This window comes from Dromiciops gliroides, chromosome 1, assembly GCF_019393635.1.
Source record: "Dromiciops gliroides isolate mDroGli1 chromosome 1, mDroGli1.pri, whole genome shotgun sequence".
In the NCBI taxonomy this organism is placed as follows: Eukaryota; Metazoa; Chordata; class Mammalia; order Microbiotheria; family Microbiotheriidae; genus Dromiciops; species Dromiciops gliroides.
In genome coordinates, this window is record NC_057861.1 from 64175259 (window position 1) to 64198599 (window position 23341).

The window sequence follows — 23341 nt, forward strand, 5'->3', positions numbered from 1 at the left end:
AAATGAAGCAGGGCAGAGACTATTAATAGAGTTTTGTCAAGATAACTCGCTGATCATAGCAAACACTCTTTTTCAACAACCCAAAAGGTGACTACACTTGGCTATCACCAGATGGTCAATACTGAAATCAGACTGGTTATATACTTTGCAGCCAAAGGTGGAGAAGCTCAATACAGTCAGTTAAAACAGGACCTGGAGCTGACTGCGGCTCAAATCATGAGCTTCTTACTGCAAAATTCAGACAAATTTAAAGGAAAAACCATATAGGAATGACCTAATTAACATCTCTTCTGCATATAAGTGATGAATAGATTTAAGGGATTAGATCTGGTGGATGGAGTGCCTGAAGAACTATGGACAGAGGTCTACAATATTGTACAAGAGACAGCAACAAAAAACATTCCAAAGAAAAAGAAGATCAAGACAGCAAAATGGTTGTCTAATGAGGCTTTACAAATAACTGAAGAAAGAAGGACAGAAAGATAAAGGAGAAAGGGAAATATATACCTAACTGAATGTAGAATTCCAGAGAATATCAAAGAGAAATAAGGTTTTCTTAAATGAACAATGAAAAGAAATAGAAGAAAACAATAGAATGGGAAAGACGAGATCTCTGCAAGAAAATCAGAGATATCAAGAGAACATGTCATGTAAAAATCGGCATGATAAAAGACAAAAATGGTAGGGAATTGACATAAGTAGAAGAGATTAAAAATACACAAAAAATTATATAAGAAAGATCTTAACATCACTCATACCCACAATGGAGTGGTTACTGATCTAGAGCCAGAAATCCCAGAGAATGAACTTGTAGGCCTTAGGAAGGACTGCTAACAATAAGGCTAGTGTAGGTGATGGAATTCCAGCTGAGCTATTTAAAATCCTAAAAGATGATGCTGTTAAAATGCTATTTCAACATGCCAGCAAATTTGGAAAATTCAACAGTGCCTACTGGATTGGAAAAGATCATCTTACATCCCAATGCTAAAGAATGCCAAAAGATTGTTCAACTTGCCAAACAACTGGGCTCATTTCACATGCCAGCAAGGTTATGCTTAAGATTAAGCAAGCTAGGTTTTAGCATCAATATGTGAACCAAGAATTATCAGAAGAATAGGCTTGTTTTTGAAGAGGTAGAGGAGCTAGAGATCAAATTGCCAACATTCACTGGATTATGGAAAAAGCAAGGGGGTTCAGAAAAATATCTACTTCTGTTTCATTGACTCCACTAAAGCTTTTGACTGTGTGAATCACAACAAAATATAGCAAGTCCTCTAAGAGATGGGAGTACCAGATCATCTTACCTGTTTCCTGAGGAACCTGTAATGGGGACCAAGAAGCAACAATTAGAACCGAACATGGAACAATTGATTAGTTTAAAATTAGAACAGGTGTATGACAAGGCTGTATATTGTTATCTTATTTATTTAACATATGCAGAGTAAATCATGCAAAATGCCGGGCTAGACAAACCAAAAGACAGAATCAAAGTTACTGGGAGAAATATCAACAATCTCATATATGCAGATGATATCACCATGATGGCAAAAAGTGAAGAGAAATTAAGAAGCCTCTTGATGAAGGTAAAAAAGGAACATGAAAAAGCTGGGTTGAAGCTTAACATAAAACAAACTAAGAGTTTGACAACTGGTCCCATAGTTTCCTTGCAAATAGAGGGAGAAGAAATGGAAGCAGTGTCAAATTTTATATTAATGGGCTCAAAGATCACACTACAGATGGTGACTGGAGCCACATTAAAAGATGCTTGCTCCTTGGAAGGAGAGCTATGGCAAATCTGGACAACACACTAAAAAGCAGAGATATCACCTTGCCCACAAAGGCTCACACAGTCAGAGTTGTGGTTTTCCCAGTAGCAACGCACGGCTGTGAGAATTGAACTGTAAGGAAAGCTGAGTGCTGCAGAATCAACACTTTCAAATTGTGGGGCTGGAGAAGACTTTTGAGAGTCCCTTGGACAGCGAGGAGATCAAATCAGCCAACACTTAAAGACGTTAATTCAAGCTATTCACTAGGAGGTCAAATACCGAAGCTGAAATACTGTGGCCACATAATGAGAAGAAAGTACGAATTGGAAAAAACTGATTTGGGGAAAGGCTGAAGGCAAAAAGGAGAAAGGGACAGTGGAGGATGAGATGGATAAACAGTGCTGTAGAAACAATGAACAAAAACTTGTATAGACTTTGAGAGACAGTGGAGGATAGAAGGGCCTGGTATACAGAGGTCCACAGGGCCATGAAGAGTTGGACATGACTGAACGCCTGACCAACAACAAACAATTTCAGTACAAACACAGGTGGATAAAGGATTGCAAAAGTACACTGGAAAAGTCTTGCTATTAAGAAATGAAAACTGCTAAAGACATATATTCCTCAGATGCATCATAACTGTAGATTATAAATACTATCTTCAAGAAGAGAGTCAAGGAGCAGGGAAAAAAGGGAGGCAGTGGAGCCAAGATGGTAGGGTAAGAGGAAAAGGCACAGCAAGCATTCTCCCCAACACTACTCCAAACAGATCTAGAAAAAATTCTGGACAGAACTCCAAGAAAAAGTCACAGTAAATCATATTTCTAGCCCAGGTTAGCACAGGAAGGCTCTTTTTCCTGGGGACACTGGGGATAGGGTCTAGACAGTAGCATGCCCCAGGGTGCTCCAACAGCAGTGAGGAGCCTTGCACCAGGGTAAAAGGAGGCCTCAGACTCAACACAAAGGGACTTAAACATATGCACAGCAAAGTAATGGGTCCCAATAAGCAATTCTGTCACTCACTGCCCAGTTCTGAGCTATAGATTCAGTGTAGTCTGAAGTGGGAACTTGTGCTTAGGGGTGGCATTCCATAATGAAGTTGTGGCCCTTAGGCTGCATACAAGGAACAAGCTCAGAGGCAAACAGCAGCTACATGGTTCTGACCTCAGGAGTAGAATGGAGTTCTAGCCTACAGCCTGGTCCATAGCCTTCAGTGAAATAACCAAGGAAAGAATCCAGACCAAAGGAGAGTCTGAACTTCTGTAATTCTAAACCAGTAGAGCTTGCCAGTTGGCTGATAGTGGCTGAGGCCAGTAGCAGTCTACTAAAATGCCAAGCAAGGGAGGTCTATTGCTTAGACCCAAACCCACAACAGGAATTTGCATACCTCAGACCAGGAGGGATGGCAAACAGACAGTCCTGGATCAAAGCACTATGGGAGGTCTAAAAGCTTGCAGGTCCTCAGCCTAAGCTATACACAACTGGAATAACAACACTCAATATTCCAAAAAAGCACCAGCAGGACAAGCCCAGATATTTCCTCCAGAAGTAAACAGAGCCTGGGGGCAGCTAGGTGGTGCAGTGGATAAATCACCACCCCTGGATTCAGGAAGACCTGAGTTCAAATTCGGCCTCAGACACTTAACACTTATTAGCTGTGTGACCCTGGGCAAGCCACTTAACCCTCATTGCCCCGCAAAAAATTAAAATTAAAAAAGTAACCGAAGTATACAGAGCCAGTCTCTAACATAAAGTCCAAAGTCAGGAAGGAGGCTGGAAGAATGATCAAACAAAAAAAAGTCTCCCCATAAAGAGCTTTTATGGTGACAGAAATGCTTAAGACAAACCCAGAAGACAATGACTCCAAAACATAAAGTACAGTTTGGGCACAAATTCAACCAGAATTCTTGGAAGAGATTAGGTAAGAATTTTTTTTAGTTTAAAAAAATTTATTTTTATAAATGAAATGAGAAAAAAAACAGAAAAGAAAGGAGAGCCATGGAATAAAAGAATTGTTATGGGGATTAAACTAATAAACCAGTCACAGGCTAGCTTGTTTTTGAGGAATTGCACAGCACCTTCAAAGATATCAAATTATTTCCTGAAACACAAAAGACTGTCTTTTAATTTATTTGGTGGCTTTTTACTTTTTATTTTAATTTTTTTATTTTGGGGTCTGCATTCTCTCTCCTATCTCCTATTTTCCTCATTGAAAAAGCAAGAAAAACAAACCCATTAAAAACATGGATAGTCAAGCAACAAAATTCCTTTGTTGGTCATGTCCAAAAAAATTTGCTCAACCTTCCCTCTGAGTCCATCAGCTCTTGTTGTGGAGACGGGCAGTATGTTTCGTCATGAATCCTCTGGAATCATGGTTGGTCACTGTGCAGATCGGAGTTCCTAGGTGTTTCAAAGTTATTTGTCTTTACAATGTTATTATTACTGTATAAATTTTTCTCCTGGTTCTACTCACTTCATTCTAAATCAGTTCAGTCTTCTCAGGTTTCTCTGAAATTATTCCCTTCATCAATTCTTACAGTACAACATTATTCTATCACATTCATTTACCATTCTTCAATTGATGGACACCCCCTCAGTTTCCAATTTTTGTTACAACAAAAAAAGCTGCTATAAATATTTTTAATCTCATTTTGCTATAAATATTTTAAGTATGAATCTTTTCCATCTTTCTTTGATCTCTTTGTGGTATAGATCTACTAGTAGTATTATCAGGTCAAAAAGTAAGAGTAGTTTAATAGATTTGGGGCATAGTTTCAATTTGTTTTCCAGAATGGCTGGACCAGTTCACAGCTACACAGTTCTTTTTAATATCAATATTCTTCTGGTGTTCCAGTATGATTGTCAATCATGGAATATCACAATCTCCAACCAAAATCGTATGCAAAGTGAACAAAAAATCATCAAAAGACTATACACCATTACTATAACTATAAAAAATAAGGCCAATTTTAATTGGAAATAAAACTGAGATTACAAAACATTGGACAATGTAACTAATAAAGTATACACCTATCATTTATTTTAACAAACAGAAATTTATTCATGTATAAGGTCATATGTACTATCAGTTGCAATCATCCTTATGTTATTTTACCTCACGATTTTGGAGATTTGTGTATACAATTGGGAAAAGTCAAAGATCTATATGATGCGTTGAAACAAAATTTATCAATAAAAATTTTAAATTAAAAAAAAACATCAAAACAATAGGTAACGCAAAGAGCACTGGGAAGATATACAGTACACAGAAGTAGGCAATATCATATTCTTAATGACAAAGTGGTTTTGTAGGAAAAGGATGTGGTTTAGCCATGAAGCGAGAGAGAGAGCGAGAGAGAGAGAGAGAGAGAGAGAGAGAGCGAGTGAGCAATAACAGCTGGGCAGCCTGCGCATGCTACACTGGTACCCACAAATTCTCAAAAGCCCTAGAGGAAGGTTTCCAGCATGCCCTTTTGAAAAAGTATGCAGACATATGCTTTTTTATAAAGCATGAAAAGGTGTAAATGCATTGCAATCTGCACAACTGGAGGGAGTATCTCACTTATGAGAACATAGATCCATTAATAGAGTGAAGCAGTATGTGGTTTCCTCACAAAGTATTATTCCCATTTTACACATGAGGAAACTAAGTTTAAGAAGTTAAATGGCTTGTCCAAGCTCAACCAGGCAATAAATAGTGGAACTGGACCTCAAACTCAAGTGTTCTGACTCCAGGAGTTCTTTCCACATCATATTTCCTTCATACAATGAAAATACTCTTACCGGGCCCAGCAAATATAATAATTTTAAAATCTATAGCACTTTTAAGATGTACAAAGTGCTTTTCTCACAACGATACTCAAATAATTAGTATAAATATTAGTGTCCTCATTTTACAGATGAGGAAAGTGAGATTCAAATTGAGTGACTTGCCCATACAGCTAACAAGTTTCAGAATGAGAATTCAAACCAAGTCATGATTTCACATCTCTTTCAATTAACACCATGATACCTCTAAACATACTGGAAAAGTTACATAATAAAGAATTTTAAGGGAAAGATGGTGTGATTTTCATGAATGAAATAGCATATGCCTCACCTTTGTCTGTGGAAGTATCCTCTCGCATCAGGGGTGATGTGACAGAAACCGTAACCTGCATTTTTGGTTCCTTGCATGAGGCGATAACTATATTTGCTTCTTCTGTGTCAGATGAAACTTCATACTTATCCTCAGTTACTGTCTATAAGTTTGAAATAAAATATAAGAAGACTGTCTTATCCCACCAGATAGGCTCATCATATTCACAAAACCAATGCTATGATTACAACATAGGATTATATATCAGAGCTGGAATACACAATGTCTAACCTGGCAAGGACCTGAGAACATATAGCATCAGAGCCAAAGTGACACTCATCTAAGCCAACCCACTTATTTTGCAAAAGAAGAAAATAAAGCACATCTTCTTTCACTATTCTTTTTTTTGGGGGGGGGCAGGGCAATAGGGGTTAAGTGACTTGCCCAGGGTCACACAGCTAGTAAGTATCAAGTGTCTGAGGCCAGATTTGAACTCAGGTCCTCCTGAATCCAGGGCCGGTGCTCTATCCACTGTGCTATCTAGCTGCCCCTTCTTTCACTATTGTTTAAAGTCCCTCAATCTCCTCAGATCCTCTTTCAGAAACAAACCTAGTCTGTTTGTCTCCTGTTATGTTTTCTTCTTGATCCACCCTTCTTCCATCATTGTGTCTTAAAGCACTACTTCATCCAACTTTCTCTCTCTTTCCAACAATAGCCCAGGGCCCAGTGTCTCCATGAAGAGTATCATTCCTATTCCCAAGTGATTCCGAATTTTAAAAAGTTTGTCACTTGTCCCAGGATTTCATCAAGTGAAGGATAGCAAATGAAGCAGCTTAAAGGTCAAAATATTCCATGACTTCAGTGATATAGACAAATGTTTTTCCAACTCCTACCCTCCAAAATTATTTTGTGTTCTCATATAAACTTGGAACATGTAAATGACAAAGGTGGTGATAATAATGTGTGAGGATGACAGAAAGTCAATTCTGGAAGGGACTCAGTTAATAATGGTGGTATCACTAGGAAACAAAAAAAAAATCTCTCATTAACCTATCCACAACTTTTTACACTGTAAACCGCCTCTTTCTTTTGGATAAAACTCCCCTTCTTTGGTTTTCATAACACTGTTCTCTCTTGATTGTCTTTATCTTTCCTTCTCAGCCTCTCTTGTTGGATCATCATCATTCTCTCCACTAAGCCAAAGAAAGCTCTATCCTGGCCCTCTTCTCTCTTTACATATTTTCCTGGTGAATTCATTATCTCCAATGGGTTTAATTATCATCTCTCTACAAATGACTGCTAAATCCAGTCCTACTAGTTATCCTGAACCCCAGTCCTGCATGACCAACTGCCTGCTAGACATTTCTAACTCAGAGTCTTGCAAACATCTCCAACTCCAAAGTTTCCAAAATGGAAATTCATTTTATTATACTATGTATTTTCGCTAAACCTATCAGTTCTTCCAATGCCATGTTTCTGTTGAGGGGAAAACCATTCTTCCAGTCACCTAAGTATGCAATCTCAGGGTCTTCATGAATTCTTCTTGCTGCCTCAATAACCATAGCCAATTCATTGCCAAGCCTGGTTAATTCTACCTTCACAATCTCTCTCATATTCTCCCCCTTTTCACCCCCCCCCCAGAGCCACCATCTTAATTCAAACCCTCATCATTTCTTACCTGGATTATTGTATGGCTTCCTGACTGGTATCCTTACTTACATTTTCTCCCCTCTACAATCCATCCTGTACACAACTGACAAATCTGAAACTCAGATATGACCATGTCACTCCCCTACTCAAAAATTTTCAGTGGCTCCTTACTGCATCTAAGATAAATAAAATTTTCAGTCTGATATTTCAAACCTTCCATAATCTAGTTCATACCTATTTCTTATTTCATATTAGTTCCCTTCATATGTTTTTCCAAGCAAACTGGAACTAACTGTTCCCTATAAATGACATTCCATCTCCTACCTTCATGTATTTTCAAAAGTGGTTCTCCACATTTGAAATATACTCCTTTCTTAATCAAATTCTTAATTTCTTTCAAAGCACAATTCAGGTAACTTCTATATGAAGCCTTTCCTAATCCCCTCAAATTTTAGTACCCTGTCTTCCTCTTGAAATTACTGGAAATTAGGTGGTGTATTGGAGTATACTTGGAGTCAAATGTGTGTGTTACACTTCTCCTTCACACAAGTAACTATGTGACCCTGGGCAAATCATTTAATTTCTCTCTGTCTCAGTTTCTTCATCAACAAAAAAAGAGTTAATAATGATACTTCCTTCCCTAGGATGCTGAGGATCAGCTGAGATTACATAAAGCATTCTGAAAACTTTAAAAGGCTATTCAAAGTTTAATTATTATTATTTACCTATGTACCTGTTATATCCCTGCCCCATCACCACCAAATAGAAAGTAAGGTCCTTGAGGGCAGGGATTGTTTCATTTTCCTCATCCATTCACTCCATAAATCCAATCTCTTGACAAGTCCTATAATATCTACCTTCACATTTCTTTTTACATGTCCCCTTCTTTCTACTTACACAGTCACCACCTTATTACAGGCTCTCTTTACCTCTTGCTTGGACTATTGCAATAGCTTTCTGTTGGTTTTCCTACCTCAAGTCTTTCCTATTTCTGGTACATCCTTCATTTGGCTGCTAAAGTGATCTTCCTAATTCATAGGTCTGACCATGTCACACCACACACACACACACACACACACACACACACACACACACACACACAATTCCAGGGGCTTCCTATTACCTCTAGGAACAAATATAACATCTTCTGTTTGGCTTTTAAAACCCTTTACAACCTGTCTCCTTCCTACCCTTCCAGTCTTCTTATACTTTATATGCTTCCACATACTTTTTTTTTTAAGTGAGGCAATTGGGGTTAAGTGACTTGCCCAGGGTCACACAGCTAGTAAGTGTTAAGTGTCTGAGGCTGGATTTGAACTCAGGTACTCCTGACTCCAGGGCCAGTGCTCTATCCACTGCACCACCTAACCGCCCCTCCACATACTCTTATAATCCAGCCACACTGGCCTCCTTGTTCTTCCTCATACTAATCCTCATGCGTTAAATGGTCTCCTCAGCTCTACCTCCTGGATTTGCTGCCTTACTTCAAGATTTAGTTCAAATCCAACCTTCTGTATAAGTTCTTTCCCACTGTCTCTCCCTCCACCTCATTGCTAGTGTCTTTTCTCTGAGATTACCTTCTTTTTACACTGTATATTTGTCATACAAATATATACATAGTTGTTCGTATGTTGTATCCACCATTAAATTGTGAACTCCTGGGGGCAGCTAGGTGGCGCAGTGGATAAAGCACCAGTCCTGGATTCAGAAGGACCTGAGTTCAAATATGACCTCAGACACTTGACACGTAGTAGCTATGTGAATAGCAACCCATTTGATTGGCTATGGTTATGAGGCTAGAACTGAGGAGTCATTCAAAAGGCACTCACTATTCAGCCCCTTCCTCTCTTGGTTCTATCTTTCCTTTGGTTAGTCTTCTGGTCTGGTACCAATCTGGTGAGAGACAATGTTGTGAAGGAAAAGAAAGGACTTAGACTTTCCCTATTCAAGGAGAATATGAGGCCTGTTGAATACAGGAACTAGTTTTCTTAGGCAAAGGAGAGGACTATGACCTTGTGAATTTCAAAAGATCAGGAGAGGGGCAGCTAGGTGGCGCACTGGATAGAGCACTGGCCCTGGAGTCAGGAGGACCTGAGTTCAAATCTGGCCTCAGACACTTAACACTTACTAGCTGTGTGACTCTAAGCAAGTCACCTAACCCCAACTGCCTCACTTTAAAAAAAAAGATCAGGAGAACAAACAACCAATGTCCAGAAGTCAAATCCGTGCTGGATTTTATAAAAAGCTCAGTATTGACTCCCATGATCAATAAGGAGAATGAACAGCAATGCTGTTTCTGGATGTGAACTTGGTAAGACCAGTGCTATGTATAAACTGTGTTAAGGATGATCACTCTTTCCAAAGACCAAAGTAGCATAGAGCAGAATGTGCCCCAAGGTATTGAGTGTTAACACTGGTATTTCTGTTCTTCCTATATCTTTCTAGTAAATATTCATTTCTAAAAAGTAATTAATGTTAGTTGGTTAAATTAAACTCTTCTGGTCACTGATGGGTAAAAGTGAAGGGTACACACTCTGAATAAGGGCTTGAGCCAATAGCTCAGGGAAATGCCCAGAATCTTGAAATATTCACTACATTTGTATCCCCTGCATTTAGCACAGTGCCTGACACAAAGTGTGGGATAAACTTTTGTTGATTTGTTTTTGTAACTCAGAGTCTCACAGCATGCTCTGAATATAGCAGACACTTAAAGTTTCTTGAAATGAAAGTAAATTAAATTTCACATCCTGGTCTCCACTTCCAATCTTATTTCCTACTGCTTAAATTGAACTGGCCTGCTCCCCCATACTAAACTTCCTCATTTCTATCTTTTCTAATGCAATTCCCTCACTTAAATAATACCCTCAATAACTATCCAAATCTTATCTAGCCTGTAAAACCCTTTCTTCAGGCCTCTTCTGAGTATTTTAGCCACAACTAACTTTCTTGCCTTGAGCTCCCATAGTAAATACTGTTTGTACCGTTCACTTGGCACTTATGATAGATTCCCTAAATTAAAGTCCTTGTCCAGTGCCTCATCATGTTATAAAGATGATCCTGGATCCTTTTTTTTTTTTTTTAAAGTTTTTACTAATGATGCCTTTTCTATACTTCATCATTTTATAATATTTCCTTTGCCACAAACTATTACTTCAAACATATATGTGACCATATCACTACCCTATTCATCCAATTCCAGTGACTTCTTATTGCCTCCAAGATCAAATAATAATCCACAGATTAGGTGCAATTTTATTTTGCAAACAAAGAGCCATCTTCTTTCCCTCCAAAACCACTCTCATTGGGAAAGACAAAACAACAGCAACAGCAACAAAACTAACACCAAACCCCTATATGGTCAAGCAAAATAAATTCCCCCATTGACCATGTCCTCAAAAATGTCTGTCTATATTCTAAGTCCATCAACTCTCAATCAGGAGATACATAGTTTCATCATGAATTCTTGGGGATTCATGGTTGTTTATTGTACTGATAAGACTTCCTAAAATTTTCAAAGTTGATTTTCTTTACAATATCGTTGTTGTATAAAGTATTCTTCTGGTTTTACTCACTTCACTCTATATCAGTTCATAGAAGTTTTCCCAGGTTTCTCTAAAACCAACCCCTTCATCACTTCTGATAGCATAACAGTATTCCATTCACATACTATAATTTACTCATCAATTCCTCAATTAATGGGCATCCCCTCAGTTTACAATTCTTTGCCACAAAAAATATAATTGCTATGAATATTTTGGTACATACATGTCCTTTTCCTCTTTTGATCTCTTTGGATTTAGACCTAGTAGTGGTATCACTAAACCAAAAGGTATGCACAGTTCAGTAGTTTTTTGGGCATAGTTGCAAACTGCTTTCCAGAATGGCTGGACCAGTTCACAGTTCCACCAACAGTGCATTAATATACCTGTTTTCTTACAGCCCATCTAGTACTTGGCATTTTTTTAAGTCAACTTTACCACTCACATGGGTGGGACATAGATCTTGAGAGCTGGGGTTTTTTTGGTTTTGTTTTGTTTTATTTTGTGGGGTGGGGCAATGAGGGTTAAGTGACTTGCCCAGGGTCACACAGCTAGTTAAGTGTCAAGTGTCTAAGGTTAGATTTGAACTCAGGTCCTCCTGAATTCAGGGCCTGTGCTTTATCCACTGCGCCACCTAGCTGCACCCTTGAGAGCTGTTTTAATTTGTATTTCTCAATTAGTAATTTAGAGCATTTTTCAAATGGCTATTTATAGTTGTTTTTTTCCTTTCAAATCTATATGTTCATAACTTCTTACCTCTACCAATGGAGGGATGACTCATTCTTTTTTTTTTCCTTTTTTTTTGTGGGACAATGAGGGTTAAGTGACTTGCCTAGGGTCACACAGCTAGTAACTGACAAGTGTCTGAGGCTGGATTTGAACTCAGGTTCTCCTGAATCCAGGGCCAGTGCTTTATCCACTGTGCTACCTAGCTGACCCTGGGATGACTCATTCTTAAAAATTTGAATCAATTCCCTATAAACCTTAAAAATGAGACCCTTATCAGAGAAACTTGCTGCAAAGATTTTTGTCCACTTACCAACTTCATTGCTTTTTTCTGTGCAAAAATTTTAATTTTTATATAATTAAAATGGTTCATTTTACGTTCTGTGACTCTCTCTCTCTTGTTTGGTCATGAACTCCTCACCTATCCACAGATCTGACTGCTGCTCTACCTTAAGATTTCCCTTACATCAAAGTGATGTACACATTTGGAGCTTATCTAGGTATATTGTATGAGATATTGGTTTATGCCTAATTTATACCAGATTGCTTTCCCGTTTCCCCAACAGGTTTGTGTGTGTTTTTCTAATAGTGAGTATTTACTCCAATCTTCCCCCATCTTGCTGATGGTATCTGTAGTTTATTTTATACATTGTATCTGTGTGTGTGTGTGTGTGTGTGTGTGTGTGTAGGTTTAAACAGGAATGGCTGTTATATCTGATCAAAATCTTTTTCTGTATCTAGAGATGTAATCATCTGATTCTTTTGTTACCCTTCTTATTGATATGAGCTATTATATTTATAATTTTCTGAATACTGAACAAACTCAGCATCCCTGGTATCAAGCCAATCTGGTAATAACAAAAAACATTTATATTACATTGCTGTAGTCATGTTAATATTTTATTTAAAATTTGTGAATCAGTATCTATCAAGAAACTGGTTTTCTGTTTTGACTGTCTTTGGTTTAATCATCAAAACCATATTTGTATTGTTCAACTTTTGGGGGGAGGCAGGGCAATGAAGGTCAAGTGACTTGCCCAGGGTCATACAGCTAGTAAGTGTCAAATGTCTGAGGATGAATTTGAACTCAGGTCCTCCTAAAGCCTGTGCTTTATCCACTGCGCCACCTAGCTGCCCCTCTGATGTAGTCAATTTTTGTGACAGTGCTGTATACTACTGTGAAGTAGATATAGATGTATACACATGCATTCACACATACACATAAAACAATATTTATGCTATGTGTATATTTATGTATGCATATACACATATATAAATACATATATACATACTTTAATATTAATCTCCACATTATCAGATATAACTTTTCTAAAATTCTATTTAAATCCTTTACTTTTATTTGTTATTGTGGTTAGATTTATCTTTTCTGAAAATAGTTTTATAGTTCCCACTATCATGGTTTTACCATTTTTTCTTATTATTCATTTAACTTTTTAAGTATTTAGATGCCGTGTCATTTGCTACATATATATTCACTAATTTTACCAATTCATTGTCTATGGTATTTTTTAAAGCAAAATGTAGGTTCCCTATGAGAGAAGTGATTATTTTTCTATTATGTTAATAACCAACTATTAAATTGGGATTAAGTTTTTTCCCCTTTTATTTCCTCATTCAGAGACCAGCCCCCATAAGTCATTCAGCCAATCTCTGAAAGACAAGACTGACAGATGAGACTGGCCTAACTCTAGGGGTATTCTCAGTGATCCCACCAACTAGGAGACCTTACTTTTGTTTATAGTGTAAAGAGCACCTAATCTAGATGAATTCCAGCCCTAAATCATCAAGTCTATGTCCTTGAAGCCCCCAATTGTGGTTTAGAGTAACCCAGCTCATGAAGGAGAAAACCAACCAGAGAGATCTGGGTAGAGATGGATTCCTTTGTCCAAATTGCTGGAGGTAGGTGAGTCTCATGATCAAGCCACATTCTCAGCAGGAGGAAGTGAAGGCTTTCAGCCCACCTTCTCACCTTAAAGTATACTCCTTTATTAATTGTTCACCAATCAGGGTTAATTTTTACCTATCAAGAGTACTCCCTTTTCCAAAGGTATTTAAGCATTTAGTGATCTCCATGGTTTTGTCTTTGGTTACTGAAGGAAACCACTGACCATCAAGTTATTGATTATCAGCTAGCCTAAATCAACAAATTGATTATTGATTACCCAGAAACTCTGTCTCTTGGCCTTTTCATTCATCTCATCTGTTTATCTCTTCTAACTAGATCTATTTTTGTTGTTGTCTGAGTTCATGATTGCTGCATCTGCCTTTTTCACTTCAGCTGAAGGATAACAGATCTTGTTCCAGTTCATTATTTTAACTCCGTATACATCTTTATATTTGAAGTGTGTTTCATATAAATAATATATTGTTGGATTACGCTTTCTAATCCAGTCTGCTATCCTCTTCCATTTTATGAGAGTTCATCCCATTCACATTCACAGCTATGATCATTGTTTTTTCCATCCTATTCTCTTATATTTTTCCTTCTCTTTGTTTCTCACCCCTCTTTATGAAAAAGAAGAGAGTGGTAAGAGAATAATGAGCAGTACCTATACTGAGTTCTATACTTTTGGGGTCATCCTCTGCCTCTATTCATTTTCCCTAACCTAGAGACCAATAACAAGCTTTTATCCTTTCTTTTCCTTTAAGTTCTTCTTTGAAATTCATATACCTTAGAGTTTGCTTTGCTTAAGACTTTCTCCCTTAATCTATCCTCTTTTCAATTTCCCCATTTCCCTTCTCTTCCATTTATCTAAGTGAAATGTATTTCTATACCCAATTCTATGTGTGTTTATTCTTTCTTCCTTTAACCAATTCATATGAGAGTAAAGTTCAAGTGTCATCCACTCTCCCATTAGTCCTTCCTCCTTGTTTGTATAGACCTTTACCTGTACACCTTGATTATATGAGGTAATTTTCCTTAAATTATCCCTCTCTCAATTCTCCCCTCTTCCCCCTCCCCAATGTATTGTTCTTCCTCTCCTTTTCCATCATTTTTTAAGAAAATCAAAACATACCAGAAACACTTCAAGGCCCTCCCTGGGAAGTCTAATTAGACTTCCTCTATGCATGCTGATAATGATAGAGTTCATCTCTATCATGTCTCCTTACTAGAATGAAACCAGTTTATTCTTGTTTAGTTCCTTATAATTGCTCATTCATACTTTTAAATGTATCTCTTAACTCCTGTGTTTGTATTTCAAAATTTCTACTCAACTCTGGTCTTTTGATCAGGAATACTTAGAAATCTTCTATTTCATTAAAAATCCATTTTCTCCCCTATAGGATTATACTCAGTTTGTCTGGGCAAGTCATTCTAGTATATAATCTTTTGCCTTCTGGGATATCGTGTTCCAGGCTCTCCACTTGTTTATAATAGTGGCGGCTAAATCATGTGTAATCCTGACTGTGACTCGTTGGTACCTGAATTCTTTCTGACAGTTTGAAGAATTTTTCCTTTGTCCTGGAAGCTCTGGATGTTGACTATGATATTCCTGGTAGTTTTCATTTTGGGGTTTCTTTTAGTAGGTAACCAGTGGATTCTATCTCTACTTTTTGATTCTAAGAGATGTGGACAGTTTTATGATTTCTTAAAATATGATAACTAGGCTATTTTTTTCTGGTCAGGGTTTAAAGTTATTCATTGAGTCTTAAATTATCTCTCCTCCCCAATTTTCCAATTTATTGTGACAGATCTGCAGACTTTCCTATGGTCTGGGATTCCTGCCTTTGTTATTTCACTGCAGGCTTCAGACTTGGATGTAGACTCCAATCTGCACCTATGGTCAGAGTCACATAGCTGCTGTTTGCTTCTGACCTTGTTCCTGGCTCAGTACACAGACTAAGGAACATCCATAGCTTCCAGGTCAAAGAAAAAATACTGCTAGCATCCAGGAAAAAAAGAAGTCAAGTACCAAAGAGCCACAGAGTGAGAAGGGAAGGGAAAGGGAGGAGTAGGGGAGGGATCACACACGATTTAGCAGCCACCACTATAAAGGGGCAGAGAAGTTAGTGTATAATAGTCTAGAAAGCAAAGGATATGTGCTTTTAGCCAAGGATAACTTAACAAAGAAAACTGAATACTCAGAGCCAAGAATGCTAGGCACAGGTCCCCTCCTCAGTCTGGTGACACGGAACTGGATAGTTAGCTACAGAGATGCCAGATGGTACTTGTTCTTGCATTCTGCTCTAAGTTGGGAACTTCCAGTATGGATCTAGGACCTCGTCTTGCCCTGGTACACTGCCTTGATCTTCTTTCAGTTCCTTCATGTTAGAGTGCTCTCCATAAGACATCTCTGGTCAAAGCCCATTCCCAGTATCTGAAGATCTTTATGTCTTTCTATGTCAGCATGGAATGAAATATGATTCACTAATCTTTTTCCCCTACATTTTCTGATTAGGACTCAGTCTGTTTTCTAGATCTTTCTGGAAGAGTTGTGTTGGAGGATCTTGTCTGTACTTCTTGTTATTCTGCCATCTTGACTCCACCAACTAGTTTTTAAAGTACTTCACAACCTGACTCAAATCTATCTTTCTAGCTTCTTTAAACATTACTCCATGCCACCCCTACCCCCTTGCCACTTTCCCACTCTTATCCATCTATACTGGCTCCCTCATTGTTCTTCATGCATCTGCTCATTTCTGTCTTTGTCACTTTGAACTGCATCTATAATACCTGACTCATAGAATCTTTCACCTTTTTCCAAGAGCTCAAGCATTGCCTTCTAAATGAAGCCTTTCCTAATCTCCTAACCACTAGTTCCCTCCATCTCTAACTACCTTGTGTCTATTCTTTTTATATTTAATCTACATATACATATATATGCATTCACAAACACACACTCTGTGTCTGTATGTCTCTATATATGTAAACATATATCAGTATATATATGTGTGTATATATATGTATACATATATGTCTCCCTTGTTAGTATGTATGCTTCTTGAGAATAAGAATTGTTTCATTCTTTGTGTTTTCATCCACAAATGCTGGCATGCAGTGGGTGCTTAATAAATGCTCTTCAATTAACTTTTTTTTTTTTAAGTGAGGCAATTGGGGTTAAGTGACTTGCCCAGGGTCACACAGCTAGTGTCAAGTGTCTGAGGCCGGATTTGAACTCAGGTACTCCTGACTCCAGGGCCGGTGCTCTATCCACTGCACCATCTAGCTGCCCCTCAATTAACTTATAATAAAGAAAAACAGTTAAGTAATATCAACTGACAAAATGACCATATATGATATTTAGGCAACATTCTATACCTGCAGTTTCCTTCTCTACCAAAAAAAATAAGTTTACTTTATTTTCTATTCTCTGGGACCAAGAAGATCATTATAACTAATCTAGTAAAATGTTTTAATTTATATTATTATAGTCATTATGTGTATTAGTTTCTTTGTTCTGCTTTCTGTATCACTTAATACATGTCCTTATATATTTCTTTGAATGTTTCACATTTATATTTTCTTCCAGTACAATAATATGTCATCATATTCATAGATCATAATCTATTCAACTATTTATGAATGGACACCCACTTGGTGTTTTAAATCTCTGCTATTCTCAAATGTGACATTAATAATAATTTAATAAATATGGTACTTTTATTTCTTTATCTGATTTCTTTGGAATATATTCACAGTCGAGTATGAATAGACTAATGATTCTTCTCACATGTCTGAATTGTTTCCCAAAACAAGTGGACCAACTGATATAGAGCTTCACCAACAATATATTAGTATATATTAACTTCCTGGAACTCCTCCATCTGTTAATTCGTTGAGTGTAAGGTGAAACTTCACTGTTGTTTTAATTTGCATTTCCCTTATTATTAGTGATTTAGAACATTTAAAAATTTGGCTGATGATTTTTTCTTTTGCAAACTGTTTCTTCATATCTTTTGACCACTTGCCTATTCGATAATAGCTGATGGTCTTCTCTATTTGTGTCAATTCTCTAAATACATTTAGTATCAATCTTTTATCAGAGTATCAATCTTTAGTATCAATCTTTTCCACTCAATAACTTCTCTTCTCTAGCCACAATTATCTCATTTGTGCAAAGTGTAATAATTTTACATAATCAAAATGAACAAGGTAGATTCAATAAATTAAAAGAAAATATTATATCTTTTAAGATCACCTCTATTCTTTGTTTAGTTAAGAATTTTCCTCCTAGCCATAGCTATGAAAGACACCTCTTCCACTCTTCTGTAATGTTTTTTATTGATGTGACCCCATATTTAGATAGCACATTCATTTACAGTACTTTTGGAATGACATAAAATGCTGGTTGAAACCTTTAAAAAAAATCGGGGCAGCTAGGTGGCACAGTGGATAAGGCACCGGCCCTGGATTCAGGAGGACCTGAGTTCAAATCCCACCTCAGACAATTGACACTTACTAGCTGTGTGACCCTGGGCAAGTCACTTAACCCTCATTGCCCTGCAAAAATCAATCAATCAATCAATAAAAATAAATAAATCAATTAAAGGGGGCAGCTAGGTGGTACAGTGGATAAACCACCGTACCTGAATTCAGGAGGACCTGAGTTCAAATTCAGCCTCAGACACTTGACACTTACTAGCTGTGTGACCCTGGGCAAGTCACTTAACCCTCATTGTCCCACCAAAAAACAAAACAAAACAAAACACTGTTCCTTTCCAGTTTTTCCAATAGTTTCATTTTGTGTTTTTATGAAACACTGTGCTATGCTCAATTGCTTTTGGATGTTATCTAATTTGTCCTATTGATATATTTAAATTTTTTTTACTGTAACAAGTAGTTTTAATTATTAATGCTTCATAGTATAATCTGATATCTGATATTGTTATACTTCATCCATTCTCATTATTTTCCTTGAGATTTAGCTCATTTATTTCTCCAAATGTTCTTATTTTATATAGTTTTATCTGTAAGCCCAATTTGGTAATTTTGATTATTATAATACTAAATCTGTAAATCAATGTAGGAAGCATTTTTATTGATGTGACCTAATTAAGTCTTCCTTTATTTCTATAATATTTTAGTACCATTATCATACAATATAATTATATGATTATAAAACACTTCTTACAGAAATAAAGTAAAAGTAATATAATATAGTATGAAGCATACAATATGATAATGTTACATCAGATTATATAAGCATATATAAATGATATGAATCCTGAGTGTATCTTGGTAGGTTAATACCCATATATTTTATGCATTTTCTTGTTATTCTGAATGTAATTTTTCTCCTAGTTTTGTTACTACTCTACAGAAATGTTATTTTGGGTGTGTGAGTTTAGGTGTGGGTGTGTATGGTTTTATTCTGTATCCTGCTACTTTATTGAAGCTATTAATAATCTCAATTTTTTTCACAATTATTTGAATGAGGAAAATTCTTAACTTTATACTTACTAGAAAAGCTCATGCAAACAATGTTAAAATCTTGATTTTTAGATAAATACTTTTGATCACTATAAAGATCTTTTCTTGTCAATGATTTTTAGGTTTTAAACATGAATGAATATAATACATTTTCAAAGTCTTTTTAAGTGATATCATCGTGTATTTGTTGATATGATTCAATATGCTGTTTTCTGAGTGTAAAGAGAGACTGGTCAATAAGTCCAATTATTACCAGCATATGCAGAGAGCCACTGATGTAATTCCTCACAGAGAAGAATCTGGGCAACCTGCTGAGAGGAGTCAGCTTCTACCCAGACATTAAGGGGTGCAACCAACCCACCACTTAACAATGAATGATTATAGTAAATTGTCTTTAAAGTCCCTCTCCACATCCCCTCCAGTGTCAGGAGCTATTTTGTAAACAGGTAAGCTGCTCAGTCTCTCCACAAAAGGCTACGGGATAGCTTTCCATTAGTCAGTTGACTTGTTTGTAATAAACTCCAAGATTTCTCAGCCAAACTCTGTCACCTTTTGAATGTCTTGACAGTGAACTTGGAAATCATACTGTTACTTATTTCTTTTCAGCATTCTTCTGGGCTGAAGTCAGTTAGTTGGTAAGCTTACTTCACAGCAGGTAGATAGCACAGTAGGTAGAGAACCAGGTACACAGTCAGGATAACTCATCTTCCTGAGTTCAAATCAAATTAGTTGATTGTCCCTTGGGCAAGTCACTTAACCTTGTTTGCCTGAGTTTCCTCAATTGTAAAATAAGCCGGAGAAGAAAATAGCAAACCACTCCAGCATCTCTGCCAAGAAAACTCCAAATAGGGTGATGAAGAATCAGACATGACTAGAATTTCTGAACAACAAAAAGCTTCCTTCATCTTCTCCCTCAAACAAAAGATATACTGGTTGTATCTGCTATCTCTCCAGCTTCACAGTACTGAAACACAAGTTAATAGGAAGGCATGGATCATGCCCAAACACCAGAAGTTAGGGTGTAAAGCTGGTGAAATCATCCCTGGTCGAGTAGTATACATGTAATAGGAAAGTTGCTTGTTGGCACCACTAACATTTTTGTTTATTATCAGTGTCCCTTCTCATTAGTGAGCAACTGAAATGTTCAGATTGTGGGTCCCCTTGAAGGTGGAAAGGTACTATTCTAAGACTTTTTATGCCAGCAAAAGCTAGCATCTCTCAGAGAATACTTTCAAGATCTTTGCCTTAGCCTGAATGGATCCTGTCAGAAAGTCCATACACTAATATTTCTCTCACAATATTTTAGCAACCATTATAGCTTTCTGGTTCCTGGTTAGATATGCCCATACATGCCCTATGTGGTTAGTCATCCCCAACATATGGTTTATGTCCTTTTTATCTCCTTCTAGAGAGATTGTCAATGCAGATAAGACACAAAAGTTTATTAATACTTATGTTCTCCAAAAATACAGCATTAATTGGCGCTCTGTATACAAGTACAAGTCTCACAATTCTTGGTAGCATGTATAGCCATTTTAGGCCAATAAAACTGGTTTATTACCAGCTCTAGGGGCCTTTCCTGACTCGTAAGTCCAAAGTCATCAGGTAAAGTTTTTATAGTCACAGAACAATATAATTTGGGTAGCACCAACTGCTTCCTGGTACCATATCAGTAATAGCTCAATACCATACTCCAATACTCAGGTTCAATTTCTGTCATTGTCTCAATAGGAAGATGCCTTCAAGGGGTTGCCACTTGAGTCCTTTACCATAAATGTCTCACTTCTTCACTTACATCATTGCACAGTACATCATCAGCCATCTTTTCTCTTTGCCAGTCATCCACAGGCAGAAAGGACAAAGACGGTTGTGTCTTAATGCAGCGAGGTTCCCATAAACCACTGGCATGCTATGAAAATTATAAATTTTTATCTGTATTATCATTTGTTTACAATTTAAGTGCATGGGCATCAGATATAGCTATTATTGTTTCTTTAGATATGACCACAGCTTCAGTATCATATGACCTTTGGGACAGGACATCTGTATCCACATTAGTCTTCCCTGGACAGTAAAGTATGTTTAATCCACAGTTGACTAGTGCTACTATCCATCTCTGTCAGATAGGATCTAACTTGATACTAGTCAGAATATGTCAGTGTACTGTTGTCAGTCCACACTTGCAACTTTACTCCATACACAGTCTGAATTTCTCAGTTACTTCACACTTCAAAAACAGGAACTCCAGTTTTATAGATGTAATGTGTGTCTTGCTGTTAGTCAAGTCTCTACTACTAATACAACTGGCTTCATGTACTCAACATTCTCTTGGCACAGGACTCCTTCCAAATTATCCAAGGTGACATGCATATGCAGGGCTTTCTGAATCCCAGTCCAAGGTACTCTCCACTCACTACACCTTTCAGGTTGCCTTTCTTCCTGAGTCTGAGGTGTCTATGGAACCTTGAGTTCAAGATGATGTGTGACTACTACTCAAGGGAGACCCTAGAGATGGATCTAGAGATGGAGAGGATAATTTGCATAGACATGATAAGTGACCCCAGAGAAGCTGAGGAGATCAGCAAGTGAGATATTACAGAGGAAAAAGAAAAGAGGTCCCTGTCATCTTTTATTCCTTTGAGGAAATTTTGTAATTGCATCTATACACATCTAGGTAATTTGGTAATTTGGTAAATTCACTTTAAGAGGCATTAAATTTAGGGGCAGCTAGGTGGCGCAGTGGATAAAGCACAAGCCCTGGATTCAGGAGGACCTGACTTTAAATCCAGTCTCAGATACTTGACACTTACTAGCTGTGTGGCCCTGGGCAAGTCACTTAACCCTCATTGCCCTGCCAAAAAAAGAAAGAAAGAAAGAAAGAAAGAAAGAAAGAAAGAAAGAAAGAAAGAAAGAAAGAAAGAAAGAAAGAAAGAAAGAAAGAAAGAAAGAAAGAAAGAAAGAAAGAAAGAAAGAAAGAAAGAAAGAAAAGAAAAGAAACTTTTTGTAGTTATTTTGAATTGAACTTTTCTTCCTATTATTTCCTCTAGGAGTTCATTAGTGTAGATAGGTTGCTGATTTTTGTTTGCTGGCTTATATTTTTCAGTAGCTTCTGACAACTTTTTATTTCCTATCTATTCACTGCGAATATTCACTTTACTTTTTTATTTGGATAATATTATGTTTCTTTTTTGATCAAGTTAGCTAATCAATCAATAAGTATTTATTAAATGCTGAATACCTGTCAAACACAGGGGACACAAATACAAAAGTTGAACAGTTCCTGCCCTCAAAGAGCTTACATTCTACTTGGGAGACATGTTTATAAATGAATACTATATAGGCATACAAAACATATATATGTGTGTATATATATATATGTATTAGCTCTATAGACACAAACACACATATATGTGATAGGTGACATCTATCACATATATATGCATACATACATATATCATGTATTTTTTAGGGTATTAAAAACTAAGATAATCAGAAAAAACCTCAAATATGATGGTACCTTGGGCTAAGAGCTATAGGTTCTAAGAGGTGACAGTGAAGAGGTAGAATATTCCAGGCATAAGGGACACTCAAAAGCATAGCAGTGGAAAATACTATGTACAGGGAAAAGGAAGTAAGCCAGTTTGGTTACAACAGGAAGGATTAAAAAAAAATAAAGTAAAATTAGTCTAAAAAGGTAAGCTGGAGCCAAATTGCACAGGGGTTTAAATCCCAAATAGAGAAGTATATCTTTTATTCTTTTTTTTTTTTTTTTTTTTTAGTGAGGCAATTGGGGTTAAGTGACTTGCCCAGGGTCACACAGCTAGTAAGTGTTAAGTGTCTGAGGCCGGATTTGAACTCAGGTACTCCTGACTCCAGGGCCGGTGCTTTATCCACTTAGCCACCTAGCTGCCCCAATATATCTTTTATTCTAAAGAAAACAGAGAGCCTCTGAAGTTTCTTCAGGAGGGAAGTACATGGACAGACATTTTTTTAGAGGTATCAGTTTGGCATCTGTGTGGAAAATAGAGCAGAGAGGGAAAGAGACTGGAAAGATTCACTCTCAGCTATGTTAGGAGAACAATTTGGAGGCTACTCTCTAGATAATAGTCCAAGTAAGAGATGCTAAGAGCTTTAACTAGGCTGATCATGAAGTACATAGAAAGGAAGCAAACAGATATTGATAAGACAG

The 23341-nt window shown here is 37.1% G+C and overlaps 1 protein-coding gene across 1 annotated transcript in view; it reads right to left on the bottom strand.

Annotated features, from left to right (window-relative positions):
• The window catches only part of ZFR2 (zinc finger RNA binding protein 2), a 96945-nt gene that overhangs the window by 21615 nt on the left and 51989 nt on the right, over positions 1 to 23341 (bottom strand). The window contains exon 14 of the mRNA XM_043990646.1: positions 5866 to 6007. Coding sequence (XP_043846581.1) covers positions 5866 to 6007 — 142 coding nt within the window. The remainder of the gene's footprint in view (positions 1 to 5865; positions 6008 to 23341) is intronic.